This window comes from Syngnathus scovelli, chromosome 13, assembly GCF_024217435.2.
Source record: "Syngnathus scovelli strain Florida chromosome 13, RoL_Ssco_1.2, whole genome shotgun sequence".
In the NCBI taxonomy this organism is placed as follows: domain Eukaryota; kingdom Metazoa; phylum Chordata; class Actinopteri; order Syngnathiformes; family Syngnathidae; genus Syngnathus; species Syngnathus scovelli.
The window spans coordinates 8,345,825-8,360,533 of NC_090859.1; the positions used below are offsets into that span (position 1 = coordinate 8,345,825).

At 38.6% G+C, this 14,709-nt stretch overlaps 1 protein-coding gene across 2 annotated transcripts in view; it reads right to left on the reverse strand.

The window, feature by feature from the left end:
- The window catches only part of LOC125979904 (astrotactin-2), a 150,406-nt gene that overhangs the window by 50,561 nt on the left and 85,136 nt on the right, over positions 1–14,709 (reverse strand). For both annotated transcript variants that reach the window (XM_049738757.2, XM_049738755.2), the window contains exons 11-13: positions 10,280–10,430; positions 4,030–4,196; positions 2,603–2,791 (exon numbers count right to left, since the gene is read on the reverse strand). In XM_049738757.2, coding sequence (XP_049594714.1) covers positions 2,603–2,791; positions 4,030–4,196; positions 10,280–10,430 — 507 coding nt within the window. The remainder of the gene's footprint in view (positions 1–2,602; positions 2,792–4,029; positions 4,197–10,279; positions 10,431–14,709) is intronic.

The following is a 14,709-nucleotide window of genomic DNA, read 5'->3' on the forward strand; positions in this document are numbered from 1 at the left end:
AGTGGCTGGTGATATATTCGTGGGCTCCGCTTGTCTGGTTAGACTGACGGAGATTGGGGAAAAACAGTAATGTAAATATGATGAGCTCATAATGAAGAGGTGGCAGCTCAATGGGGTTTTAACACAAAAATATTTTGTCCATGGCACCCTGCATCAGACATCACTAAATGTAGTACTCGTAAAATGAATCATAATTTTAACAAACTATTTTACAGGTTATCAAATCCCTTTAATATGAGGTACAGAGAAACACCACTTTATTTAACATGCCTTTAAAATAATAGGGCTGAACGATTAATTTCGTGAATGCGATTTGTGTTGCGATTATTTTTCTTCAAGGTTCATTTCCCATGTACTTTTCAACAATTAATCTGTATTACAACAAACTATCAAATCAATTATGCATGAAGTGATATTAAGGATAGAAAAAGTCAGATAATGCCTGCTTATATCGTAAATTTGTTCTAATTTAATAACGGATAAGCGCCAGCGGGTATTACAACTTTTCGGTGACCCCGAATATCTCGAAATTGGGGAATGCATTATTTGGCTAAGTTAGAATATTTTGAATTAGTGAAATTGATCTGTGCATGTGTTCAGCTTCTTTGCAGAAAGAAAGAAGTGAAGTCTCCATGGCCTCCATCTCCTCATTTATAGGATGTTTTTAGTTTGCAATTCTAATTTCCAGGATTTCTTTATCATTTCAAGTGAACTCGATATACAGTAGGCAGCGGAGGCGGTAATCGGAGGCGGTAATCGGAGGCTTCGCTAATTGGCTGCTTAAGAGTGCTGTTGTCCCAAGAGGTATCTTGAAGGATAAGATGCAGACAATTTATGTATGCACCCGTGGCAAGTCAAACTCAAGTCATTTCTATTGGTAATATTAAATTAATAACAATAAAACAAAGTTTAGGGGGTCACTGACTATATTGGATTTTCCCTTCAAAATTGTATAAACTGCAAAAGAAAATTCTGCCAGAACAGAGACTGCATAGAAAAAAAAAAAAAAAAACAAAACTAGAAAAACACCGGAGGAGAATTTAGTTCTGTTTTATTAACATCAACTGGATCTGATGGGTTAAAAACCCCGGATTATTTTTTTCCCATTTTAAATGCAGCAACTTTGAGGTTACACGCCAAATTACTAGTTCCAGTACCGAGCAATCAGTGACTGGCAGATGTTCACCAACATCCAAATAATTATGTCGAAGATAAAACAGAAACCGAGCAGGAAACAGAAATGACTCTAAGCCGTGATCACAGCAATTCCACTCTGGTGCTTTAGGGGGAAATACACATTTGGTTAATAACTACCAAGCAGCTTAAAGAGGCAAACTATGGGAAATGACTTTTTAATTGATTGGATGCAAATAATTGGGTCCATCAAGTGCCTGGCCACCCATTAAGTGAAATCACACAGCCAAGTAAATCACTGCACTGGAAGCATGTGTGCACAAAAAAAAAACATGAGTAGGTGAGTTTTTTTTTTTTTTATATACTTAGGAGTTTTGGGGAAAATGCATATGTGTCCTTTAGGCAGTTTCATGAGACAAAAGTGCACTTCTAAGCATCATGAATGTTTCAAACAATTCCTGAATCAAATCGTTACACTGACCGGTAAGCCTGAGGGTGCGTTTACTCAAGCACAACTACCGGGATATGGGATGGTGTGGGGTATTGCGCCGGGGTGGGCGGGGCAACCCACTGATGCTGTGTCCTTGAAAAGCATCAGTGTAGTGTGTATGCAAATGATTAAATAGATGGAAGTCAGAGAGAGAGTGCGTTACTGCCCGCGCGTACTTCGGCATGGATACTCTTATCACCCACCATCTCGCTTTCATCGCATGCGACTTATCAAGGCGCAGCACCTTGGAGGAGGAATATGACCAATTTTACTGGAGGGAAACCGCCAAGAGGGGATAATGTCTCAATCCTAAATCTTCATGAGTCTCTTGTCCGCTTGTCAGTCCAAAAAAAAAAAACAAGTGGTGCACGCACACGCATGGGTATAAAACTCCCCGTGGCAAGACCTATTGAGAGATGTTGAGCCTCTTTTCTCCCGACTGCATCTTTAAAACTGATAATAGGTGGCTGTTACGTCCCGAAAATGTCTCTTCAGAGACGTGAAGAATAAACACCAAAGAGGTGAAGAGAGGCTCAAAGGGAGGATCATATACTCGATATATAACAGCAGGTGAAGCTGACAAAATAATGAGGTGCAGAGGAACGCCCCATGAGGTCTTACAAAATGAAACTTCCCAAAAATATATATCACATAGCAGGAAAACTGATTTTGAAACACTGTCCCCTAAAGTCACTGGAGCAAAATTGACTTGCGTGAAGCACAAAACCTCTTTTCTTCTCCTGTAGTGAACAATTCAACTTTTTTCGTAATGCATTTATCTTTAATAAAAGCATTTATCAAATAACATAATATAATAATATTTTCCTGCCTAAAATAGTAAAATCTTGAGGGAGGTTGTCAGATGAAAACGTTAAATTATCATAAGTCATCTAACGTCAACACTCACAATAATATTTGTTTTGACTCATATTTTCTCAGTATGTAAATGATATGTGTGTAAACATGCACGCTAATTACCGGAATGTCATCTGGAAGATCTGTCCCAGGTTGACTTGTTGACTTTTGTTGTCATATCCATGCAGCATCTCGCCAAACAAGGTCACGTTGAAGTGGACGGTCTGCCGCGGACATTTGGGACCCTCGCAGTTTTCTGACTGCAGCAGGCACGAGCGGCCATCTGCTGCCAGTTTGTACTCCTGCACACATCTGAGGAAATGATGGAGGTGACGTGTCAGCGTGAGGTATAGTTGATGGGATAACAAAATTTAACAGACATAAGACTGCCGCTTCGCTTAGCTCCCAGACTGTCCCTCCGTTAGGGAATAAAAGAAGCTAATGATATGTGACGCCATCCCCAAAGCGAAGCCCCGCTCAAGCAGGATTACAATATCCTTCACCTGTCATTTCCTTACTTTTTTTGCTGAGCGTCCTCCGGGTTTACGGTATGAGTTATGCAAATGGCTTCGCAGATGGCCATCACTGCTTCTTGGAAGTCGGTAGAAATTGTCGAAACGGTGACAGCCAATTAAAGGGTTTTTCTACAAAGTTAATTAACAGTAGCTATTACCATACAGAGCTTTGCCAATATGTTATGAATTGTGCCATTTACATCTCGCTCGCATTGATTTATTCTAGCGGGCTAATAGAATTGTCAATGTCATGATCAAGCTCATACGCGACAAGATGAAACGTGATACAAGTGTTGCTGTGAAATTATCATACTACGTGGACTCATATGTTAAAAGCGACGTATTATGGAAACTTGCCCTTTTAAATAACAACAAACTCTGCAGAAGACGGATTACGATCCAGATTATTTAAATGAGGCATATTGGAGGACAGACACAGCATTGTGGAGCGCTGTCCTTATTTAAAGTCTTAAGAACTGTTTTGGATTGTTGGAGGAAAACTCATGCAAGCATGGGGACAAAAAATATTCAATCTCAGCTATGAGGCAACGTGCAAATCACTTTGTATTAAAATGCAATGATTTTCATTGGAGTTTGTTGGAGCTAATTTCTATGCGGCCTGAAAAATTAATGATAATGGATTTTGTTAAGAAAATGTTCATTTTTAACATTGTTCTGGCGAATAATGTCATCCGATCACCTGAAGCCAACTGGGATAGGCTCCATTTCTCAGCAACGCTGAATAGGGTACATATTAGAAACAAATGGATGGATGCATGAAATTTCAGCATATATTTATTACAATCCTCATCTGGGTTTATTTATTTTATTTTTTGATGAGGTTTTGTGCAAAGCCAACACTGCTGGGATATGAGAGGAGTAACTGGCTTACAAATGTTGTTTGATGATCCCGGAAATGGGTTAAGTTGCATTTGGAGGAAAATAATATAAAATCTCCAAAATGTCAAGGTCAAACAACTTGCTGGTAAATGTTTTTCTGGGGCACTGTTGAATCATTTAGTTCTTTATTCTCACCCGCAGTACATGAGCACGTTGCTGGACCCGGGCTCGTCTTGGAGGGGCACGAGCTGCTGGTGACACAGCTGCTCACAGCCTCCGTTAAAACCGTCCGTGCAGTCGATGCCCCTGGAGTAGTCATAGCAACCAGAGCCATCTTTCATCGGCCTCAGCCCGCTAGGACACTGCTCGGAAGACACAGGCAAAGAGGAGGAGGAGACGGAAGAAGGGTGATAAGGGAGACAGAAGAAGCGAGGAAGGCACAGAGGTCAGCACATGCATTTTAATCAGGTGCCACTGAGGAGGCACAGGTAGCGGCAGAGATCAGAGAGGAGGAGTGAGCAGCGGATGTCAAGGGAGAGGGAATCAAAGAAAAGTAGAAGCAGGAAAAAAAAAAACCGTTAAATTAAATTGTGCTTCAGCTCGATCGACAACTGAAGTTTCCCACTTGAAGGATGCTTTTATATCCTAACAACAGGCGCAACATACTTTTTTGTTTTCTTTGATTTATAATACCAGAGAGGCATCCTTTGAACAAAATGGTATTGTGGATCAAAGATTGTTCTTTAATGCAAACACGTTTTGACTCAAAATAAATTGCCATCCCAGGAAGACACGATTCACATAGGCAGGGTACATATATACCGATAATTAAGCCAAATTTGGTCAGCAAAAGCCCAATTGTTGGATGTCTGAAAACAAATTATATTAAAAGATCATTCTGTGGTGCGCTGTGCGTCACTCAATCATTTGGGAAAACTCGGTAAATCATTAAAATTATATTTACGCAGAGATATTTTTATGTGTGTAGCCAGGCAAAAACACTGTGTTTTTGTCTTAATAGTATTTTATGATTTTTATTTTTTTTATTCATTTTTTTCAGGCATAATTTTAAATCTGATATTTATGACATCAAACTTTCCTGGAGTCACACATAGAAACTTTTGTAACAAGTTTTGATTACACCAGGATTTCAACATCTTTTTTGGGGGGGAAAAAATGAAGAGAGAGTCAGATCCAATTTGTACATTTCACAAATGTAATATCAACTTTAGTAGAGCGAGAATGGAGTCGTTCATCACGACCCGCTGGGTAATTTTGCGATTGTCGTGTGGGGTTTTCTGCAATTGAATAAGATGTGTAAAAGTTAGTAATCATGCTCTCTGTCTCACAAGATTCTCTACAGAGAAGTGCAGAAGGGAGCATATACCATTTTTTTTTTTTTATCTTATATATTATTCTGGTCTGTTCGCTTGCAGCAAGTCAACTCAGGCAACACAGGGAGAACGGGCATGCTTTCTTGAAGAAACATTCCAACGCAGGCATTACGTGAGTTGGTATGACTAACACTGAAGACGCTAATGTATAATTGAAGGGTCCTTGAATGGAGAATTCACTTTTGAATGGCTTGCATACAAATAATCTCTAGAGTGCCTGCCTTCAAATCAAGTGTAAAACTAAAGCAACCAAATAAATGTTTGCCGTATTTTAGTGTTTGTGAGCGAGTCATTGTGCACTTCTGCCCATACAGCTAATAATTGTTTTCTAATTAATTGGAACAGCCAGTGTTTTACTTCATATGTTGAATTTACACCCATTCTGCACAATACAATTGTGCAGAATGGGTGTTTTTGTGATTGTATTGGTTTATTTAAAAAAAAGGAAAGAAAATATCAGTTCCGCTATCAAAAGTTTTCGAATAGTCTCCTATATACTCTTGAAAGCAATTCCGAGTGTTGTCATAAAGCAAACTTGGTAAGGTGTTTACTATGTGCACACTCTCGCAGGGCAATTACAAATGAGACATTCATTACGCTGATAATTACCAGCGAAATGATGTTTCACTCCTGAGTGCACTTGAGGGGTTTAAAGAAAAAACACACACTAATTAACTTTAGAAAAATGGAGCAATACAAAGCAAAGCACGCATTACAAACAACCAAATGCGCACAGCAGATCCACGGCAATAAAAGTTTAGGCATCATTGCCGCTTATTGTAAATGACGTTGGAGAATTTAAAGAAATCTCTTTGCTCATTTTTCTTAATCACCCACTAATTCTCAGTTTTAATCGGGAGAGATTCTATGGAAACCGCTGCTAATGAGCTTGTTAGAAGAGTTCAGGTAAGGCACTAGTTTCTCTCCAAGGTATACTCAGTTCCATATCAAACCCATCCAATTGGCACAGAGGAACCTCCAAAGCGGAATGGGTCGGAATTTGACTCACATTTTTCCAAAAATAAATGTTTCTGAATTTCATAGAAGTTAGCAAAATGTGCCAGGCCTTTTTTTCTATGTTTTTTTCACAACAAAATATAATAAGAGACAAAGAATGTGATGACCGTATTCTGAGTAAATGTGTTTGTGGAATATGAATGAAGCAGACAAATCCATCTGTTTTTATTCATCTCAGGGGTTGGCCATTTTGCCTTGTACTATCAAGTGACCAATCCAAGAAAACAGACGCTCGCTACCTGAAACGGTGAGGCCAAAGTGTTAACTACTAGTTCACAGTATTTCCAGATAAATTGTCTTCCAGAAAAAAAATTCTGAATACAAATCCACCATCAACCGAGCAGGCTTTTGACCATTGACGATGTAGCATTTAATGGCATCGAATAGTATGTGGGGCAAATTACATCCTCAAGCTTCCTTTGCGATCTACATAGGTTAAATTAAGACACAACGGCTTTTAAAATTGGGTGAGGGTGTGAGAAAGGAAGTCTCGGTTGATTGCACAAAATGGTGTGACTTAATGCTTCTTATTTCAGCATGGTGCAAAAGCTAATGGTGCTAATACGGGAGACGTATTTGAGCTATTTCAACCCTCTTAGGGGATGGCATATATACGTAAAGCAACACTACGTTTAGATAAAAGACACACTACTTTGTCAGCTTTTATCAAACAGACTGACTTCATTTTCATATCTATGCTCGTGGGAGTAACAATGCCCACTTGTCAAGGAGGGGACGCGGTAATAACAGTACGCGCATATATACACTTAGCTAATAGCTCCATTCTGCAATGGCCCCCTTCCCTACCGCCGCTTCTTTGAGTTGACCGAAAAGAGTGGCTTTTGCTTAAATAACGCCTCAGCTACACTCTGCTCTCGCCAGTCGTGACAACATAACAAATGAGGACTGAAGGTTGCTTTGTCCCGGAACTGCATTAGGCTGTGTAGCTCAGCTTGATGGCTAAAGGTATTTAAGAAAGCTGCTTTCTCAGAAACATTCTATACAAAGCAAACAAAGAGTACAAAAGCTGCTTTTGTTGTGATCTATAGAAACACCACATGTATTACAATCCGCTAAGGTATAACACACAAAGACGCCCATGTCAACTACATAAGAGACTAATTCAGCCTTAAAACAGCAGGCATTCACCGACCAGTCTAAAAAATAGGAACACCTGCACAATGTAATGAGAACTTCCATAAGAGCTGCAAAAAATAAATACATCTCCTTCAGAAAATATATAATGCGCAGTTTTGATTGATATTTTAACAGAATATATTTGAATGATTAATTAGAACAAATGGCAAGCAGCACTTCCCGTAATTGGGTAATCAGTGACTGTAGAAATCAAGCGTTTTGACTCAGCAACCACCCCCGCATGCACTTTCTGAAGAAACTGCAGGGTTTAAATGTGACACAACAATTAAAGTTTTAGTTTTACTGTCACAAACATTCAATCAGAATTCATACCACTTGCCTGAGACGTCACTTAGACACACATTTGGCTCAGTTGGCTGTACTTGGCCAATTTGCAGCATCTGGCCAAAAAGTGCAGATGCAAAGGGATGAAATAATTCATATGATACTTTTTTTTTGTTTTGAAAGCATAACACCTGTGAATTTCAAACAGGTAGCAAGGGGAAAATGAGATGTGCAGTGCAGCAGAGCAGTCATAAACATACTGATGCTGTCAGGGCACACAGGGGATTGTGGGTAATAGGTGATGACAAAACTTCTCACGGGGGAGGGAATCACAATTTATCCTCCCCGCAGAGTCTTTATGGAAACCGGATGCAGCCAAGGTTTTTTTTCTTTCGCTTCAAGCTGTTATCTTTGCTGCTCTTTGTGCAGACCTTTTCATCATGGCCACACATTTTGAACACTGTGAGCTGCAAAATGAGATTGGAGACAGACAAATTCCCTAAAACCAGGTCAAACTGATGGATTTGAATCCACAGCTTAACAACTGTAGCTGAGCTGTCCCATAAGGAACATCAACTGACAGGGGACGCACTGTTAATATCACACCATCTGTTTCGACATCTGAATGCTATTGCATGAGGACACCTATGACAGATGACGATAGCATAAACAAAAACATAAGCTCTTCTTAAGCTATGCCGTTAAGCTATTTAAAAACAAACGTACAGGTAGTCTATGGAAGCATGAAAACCATAGTAAGCTTTCATTACTATTGGCACGGACAAAAACTGTTGGTCTTCTTCAACAAAAACATATGCAACTATCAACTTGGAATTTTGATGCTTGGATGCATTACAGCAGGGGTTTTCAACTGGCTTTGTCAAAGGGACCACTATTATAACCAAGAAGCAACTCAGGGACCACTGCTTTGGCGGAATATTATTTTATTTTACACCAAAGGAGGATAGACTTATACAGGCTATTTATTTGCATCTGTATGTCTACATTTGACATATTTTGGATAGGAAAATCATTCACAAATTTAGCTGGAAACTAAATCAGGTCTAAATAATAAGTCAATTTTATTCTTAAAAATGTTACAATTATCTACCATTTCCAATTTTGTGGACCATCTGTAATACTGCCACTGACAACTAGTGGTCCGCGGACCACCGGTTGACAACCCCTGCATTAGAGGAAAAAAAGGGCAAATCCAGAGGGAGCTTCCTCTACTTTACCTGAGCTGTGTATTTGATAGAATATGTATCGTAATAAATTATAATTGCTTTTTCTAGTTTACTATGAAATATATTTTCACACATTTCAGAGCACAAGACCATTTCCAACCAAGAATATAAATTGTAGTATCGCCAACACACAGCTTAGCCAAATGTGACTTTCAGTAAATCTAATCATTTCCATGCTGCTAAAAATGTGTTGGTTATAGTATTTGATAGAACAAGTAGTGAATGTCAATAAGCAATCATGGTTTTGAATACTAAGCTACACTTGCAAGTCTTGCAGTGAAACAAATACATCAGCTTGAATAAGAATTAAATACCTTGAAAACTTCGGCACTGACTCCAACTAGAATTTAATTCCCTGCAAATGGATTCCAAATGTCTTGAGTGCTGCAGACAGCCTTGAAGGACTCCCATAATGGATTTTAAGCTCTGCGTGTGCCATATCAAAGCTCTGCTAGCACCCACTCTGACAAGGGTGGTTGAAATAACACCCACCCAAACGAGAGAAGGAAAGAAAAAAAATACTCTGTCTCTCAGATTTTCCAAGTTAATCTTTGAAGGCCGGAGGGCTTTGTCATTTTTTTTTTTTTTTTTCTGCGCCTTATAGAGGTGGGTGAGGTTGTTGGGAAGTATTTCAACTTTACAGAACCTTTCAAAACTCTGTGTACTTGACATTTGAACATGACATGTTCAAGGTTTTTCTTCTGTTCTTGAATGATGTTTGCCAAGAGTTGTAAAAGTCATGTTTCTACCTTGTTCATATCTACCACTCTCGCCGCGCTGGTTCTTGAGATCTGTGATTCAGGTGCAAGTTGAAGACATAGGACTTGACTTGTCAAATTATCCATCGATTGATTCCATTCTGGTTTGTGCGACATACTATACCACACAAGCTACATCCTATCCCAGATGTCAGCAAGGGCAACAAAGGAATAGTAAATCCTCGGACTGGTTGTGTAATATATTCAGTAGCCTTTAAATCACAGGTGTCAAACCCAAGGCCCGGGGGCCAGATACGGCCCGCCACATCATTTTATGTGGCCCGCGAAGACAAATTATGCATCAAATTCGTGTCATTACGAGAATTGTTAATTGTCTTCACTTTTAATATCTTTTTTTTTTTTTTTAGATTTGACCAGTTTTTACTCATCTGATTTGAAAACGAGGTATTTGTCAGTTTGTTTTGTAGCTTTTACTGTATATAATATGAGGTGCTCATACATTTATTTGGGTTGACAGTCATAATGGCCCTCCGAAAGAAGCTTTGACTACAATGCGGCCCGCGAAAAAAATGAGTTCAACACCCCTGCTTTAAATGGTCAGTATTCTAAGAATGTTAAAAAATAAAAAGAAACATCGTCTGCTTACCATGCAGCCGGATGAGTCCATCTGTCGGTCCGACACACACTTGAAATTCTTCTTGCAGCCGCCGTTATCTTTAGAGCAGTCACGGACGGGCCCGAAAGACACCAGCAAGTCCTCGACGGTTTCGAAATATGTGGACATCATGGCTTCATCCCTGAATTTAATAACACATATAAAAAAAAAAAAAATAAGATGTCTTATGTTTTCTAAGTATAAATGACAAATAGAAAGTAATGCCTAAGCAGCTAAACATAATCCCTCTGGAAAAAGGTTTCTCATAACCTTGCAGTTTCTGGTACAATTACGATATGAGTCATGCACCCTTTTTAATCAAAAAGAATGAGTCTTGGATTTTTGTTTTGTTTGCAAAAACAACCCCAAAATCCATGAGGAAGGAGATATATGTATAGACAGCTTTTCCCTTCAGCCATTTCTTTAGTTCGTAACAGGAGGCAATGCTGTTGTTGACACACCTCCCACAAACTTGAACAAAGTCCTCATAGTTGCATGGATATGTAGAATGCGTAATTTTTTCGTAATGTGAACCGTTGTAAGATTTTAATGACTTAAGATGTTTTTTTATTTATATCACTCGCCTAAAATTGTATTTAGGCCCCCAAGTGCCCAAATGCATGCTAACATTAGCTTGCTGTTGTGCTTTAAATATTTTACTCCACAGTCTAGACTCTGCACAGCGGTATATTTATTGCCTTGAGTCTTTTCCTGAAAAAAAACCCAAAAACATGTTTGTTTATGCCAGAAACATAAACACAAGTGACCTTCGGTCTCTTCCATTGTTGTGTTTTTGTTGGGTTGTCTCGTCCTGCAGGATGAGGCATGTTCTTTTTTTCCAAATCGATGCAGTACTTTTAAGAAGTGAAAAAATTGGTGCGAGTAGAACCAAACCCAATTGTGTAGCTGTAACGAGGCAAAGAAAGTCCAATTTAAAGGGGTTCAGAATGTGCAGTATTGGCCCCCCTACCACTTTGCTCTAATAGCTCTGATAGTGTTCTTCGAGTCGATCAAAGGGAAAAGTAACTACACGTATTCTCACTCAGAGTATCTGCAAAAAAAAAAAAAAAAAAAAAAAAAAAAAACACCTGAGATTGTCTTCTTAAGCGGCAACATTAATAATCAATAAATGAAACAGTCTTATGAATGAATCACATCAAACGAGCATTTTAAATTCTTCCTAACTTCAACTGAGACTGACAAGCTTCACATGAGTATTCCTGGCATGTCTTCATAAACTTGCTGTCAGAATGGCTGACGGGGTGGGCGACCCCTCCATGTTTGATTTGTAAAGAAACAACAAGCAACACAGACCACCCAGTGTCCTTAGAGTGACTTGACTCTATAAACATCTATAACATCGTAAATGATGGCGAGACAGACGGACTGCTGAGGAGGGAGAATTTCATGGTCTTCTGTCGTATTTTTTTTATTGCCGTTAATTTGTCCGAGGCTGTGAAGTTGTAAAAGGAAATATCCATCGCTTGCCAACATATTCACTTCGTAATAAGATTTTGCAAACTACACTTTAACAAATTATCGTAAAAATTCACAATTAAGTAAAAAAAAAAAAGGGTAGATTTCTTCAAGGTACTGACTTGAGTAATTTTCTATCAATTGTTTCCCCTTTTACTTCTTACTTTTTACTTAGCTGTCAAAATGCACCCCGTTTTTTTTTTTTTTTCAACCTCGGCTGAGAAAGACACAACAAAACAAGACCTAATTAAAAAGAGAACTTTACTACCCTGAGTCAACTCGACAGCGACGCATCAATTGTTTTTTTCCAAATTTTTCCTTGAGGTGTTAAAACACGCTTCTGCTTTTATCAGTCTTGTTTTCCACTGCTATCTAAGTACAGTGAGTGTTTTTTTTTTTTTTTTGCCACCTCTGTCATTTTATACACGGTGCTCACTGTACATGATTTATTCCACCATTCTGTATTTTATTTTTTCATTTGAATTGACCGCAGAATTAAATAAGCTTTATCTCACTTCAAGTATTTTAAATGGAAAAGGTTTATCGATTTGTGCATAATCCTTATATTCAGCAGATTGGAGGGTTTTGTGACTTGCCCAGCAGCTCGCCAACAAAACTGGTTTTAGTATTTATTTGTTTTCCTGGATTTTGTACCTGTCCCTAATCTCTCATTACACAAGTCCCAATTTACCAACTCAATTTGATTGCCTGTACTACATCACCCTGAGGCCACATGAAAGGTATCTGAGCACTTGGTTGGAAACTGACCTTTCAGCGAGTTGGAGCATACTTGAAAGCTACAGTACAAACTCTTCTGTACCGAACACTCCCATTCAATACTGTTGTGTGATGCCATGAGGACTGATGGCCTCGTAGATGGCCTTTACTTGGAGAATAAAATGAAAAGGCTTGAAGAAGTAAAGAAACTCTGAACATACCACAGTGAATAAATGGGTCTACTCCAAGATCTGCTGCACCTGCATAAAAGACTAAAAAAGATGTCAAATAACATTGAACCACCTTAACTTAGTGTGGTATGTTATTCAAATGCCTGCAAGGTTATCAGTAAAGGATTTTTTTTTGGGGGGCAGATATTTTGTAAGGACTTTCAATGAGCTACCAGTAAGTTTCAATGTAAAAAAAAATATGTTTTCACAATCTTTCGTTGCAACCATGGCATGGACAAAGCATACACACTAATCGACCCTGAAATCAGCTTCTTTTGTATTCTTCTACGGAGCAAGTGCTCAGCATTAGCGATACCATCAGCAGTGAACCGGATGAATCAAAGTGTTATTGATATGCGCCGACCAAGCTTGAAAATCATTATGGTGACGTAACTAGGAAACGGATTAGACAGTTGACATGTTGTGTGTTGGCAGTTTATGCCACTTTAAATTTGCTACCTTGCTTTTGTTTAACCTCCTTTGTTTTGCCACCATGCAATGATTATCGTCCAGGATTATTAAAGCTGTCAACAAAAAGTCAATTTCCTATTTTGTTCTACAATGTTTACATTTCCGTGACAGTTCTGGAAAGAGAGCAATATCACGTCGTGCCGTATTTTTAGGATTCTAACACAGACATTGTTTACATTACCTGAATTAGACCAAAGACTGTGAACTAGCGGTATGAAAGCCTAAAATGTATTTTAAAAGGAACTGAGATTTATTTTCAAACAAACATCTTCTCTACTAGGTTCATGTTAAGTTCACACTTTAGTTAGAATAAATTCATTTGCAGTCATACTGAGATCACCACTTGACGCCGGAGACAAACAACACAAGTATATTGATCAATACTTCACCACGGCAGTATAAACATTCATGGGTGGGTTTAGAGAACTGTAAAATCCTAGTCAGTTATGCCCCTCCACTATGGATAAGCACTTCGGGCTTGTTTTTTTTTTTTTTTTTTTTTCAAAGAAGGATTTATGCCACTTCTCTCTAAATTAAAACAGGTCCCGGGTGTCTGAAATGTCTGACATGCTTCAGTCCAAATACCTCAAGGATCATGAATAATAATAAACGTTATAATTGTCTTTTAACAACCATGCCGGAATGTTTTTGGGGTCTGCCCTGTTTCGGATTCACACTAATTTCACACATGACGGGCTGGCAAGTACTCCAGAGACCCAAATATTTGAATACCATCACTTAAGCAGGCAGCTTTGAATATCATGCCCCCTCTAAGACTTTTATTCGAGATGGATGTTGAGCAAAACTGTACCTGAACAGTATTAAATAAAATGTTTGTTCAATTTTGATTGCTGAGTAGAAAGGCAAACAATGTGCTGCATATTTGACAATCATTGTTGATTTTTAGTCTTAATAAGGACCAAGAGGACTGAATAATTTGCACGTTGCACTAATTGGAGCCTTAAGTTGCTTTCTCGATGAATGTTTTTTCAAAATTACCTCCCAGAGGAAAACTTATTTGCAATGCTTAGGATATAGACTTTTGAAGTTAAGCCCAATACTGACTCTTCTTAAACAAGTCTCCAAATCCATAATTCAATCTGCAATCCTCTAATATTTTTTATCAGAACATCTCATTACTTTCTGTCCACTTCTGCTACCAAAAAAATGTGCAGAATTATTTAGTTGAATTCTGAAACTTTGTAGCAAGCAGGCCATTTTTGAATGACTGTGTTTATAAATAATGACCCAAAACCTCTTTTCTAGGTTGAACTTATGCTTAGAACAGTAAACAAATGGTTTATGTAACCGAGACACGCATTCTATGCCTACCAACGTCCTTCTTGTTCGGCTTCTCAATAGTCGCAAATTTAAAAAGCCAATACGTGACATCAATTCTTTCTGCCAGGACCTCCCTGTGCTGACAAATGACTCTTTAATATAGAGGAAAAACCCAGGGTAGGGAAAGTGCGGCAGGCCAAAAAAATAACGACTTTGGCTCAGCTGCGAGGTGCATACTAACTGGAT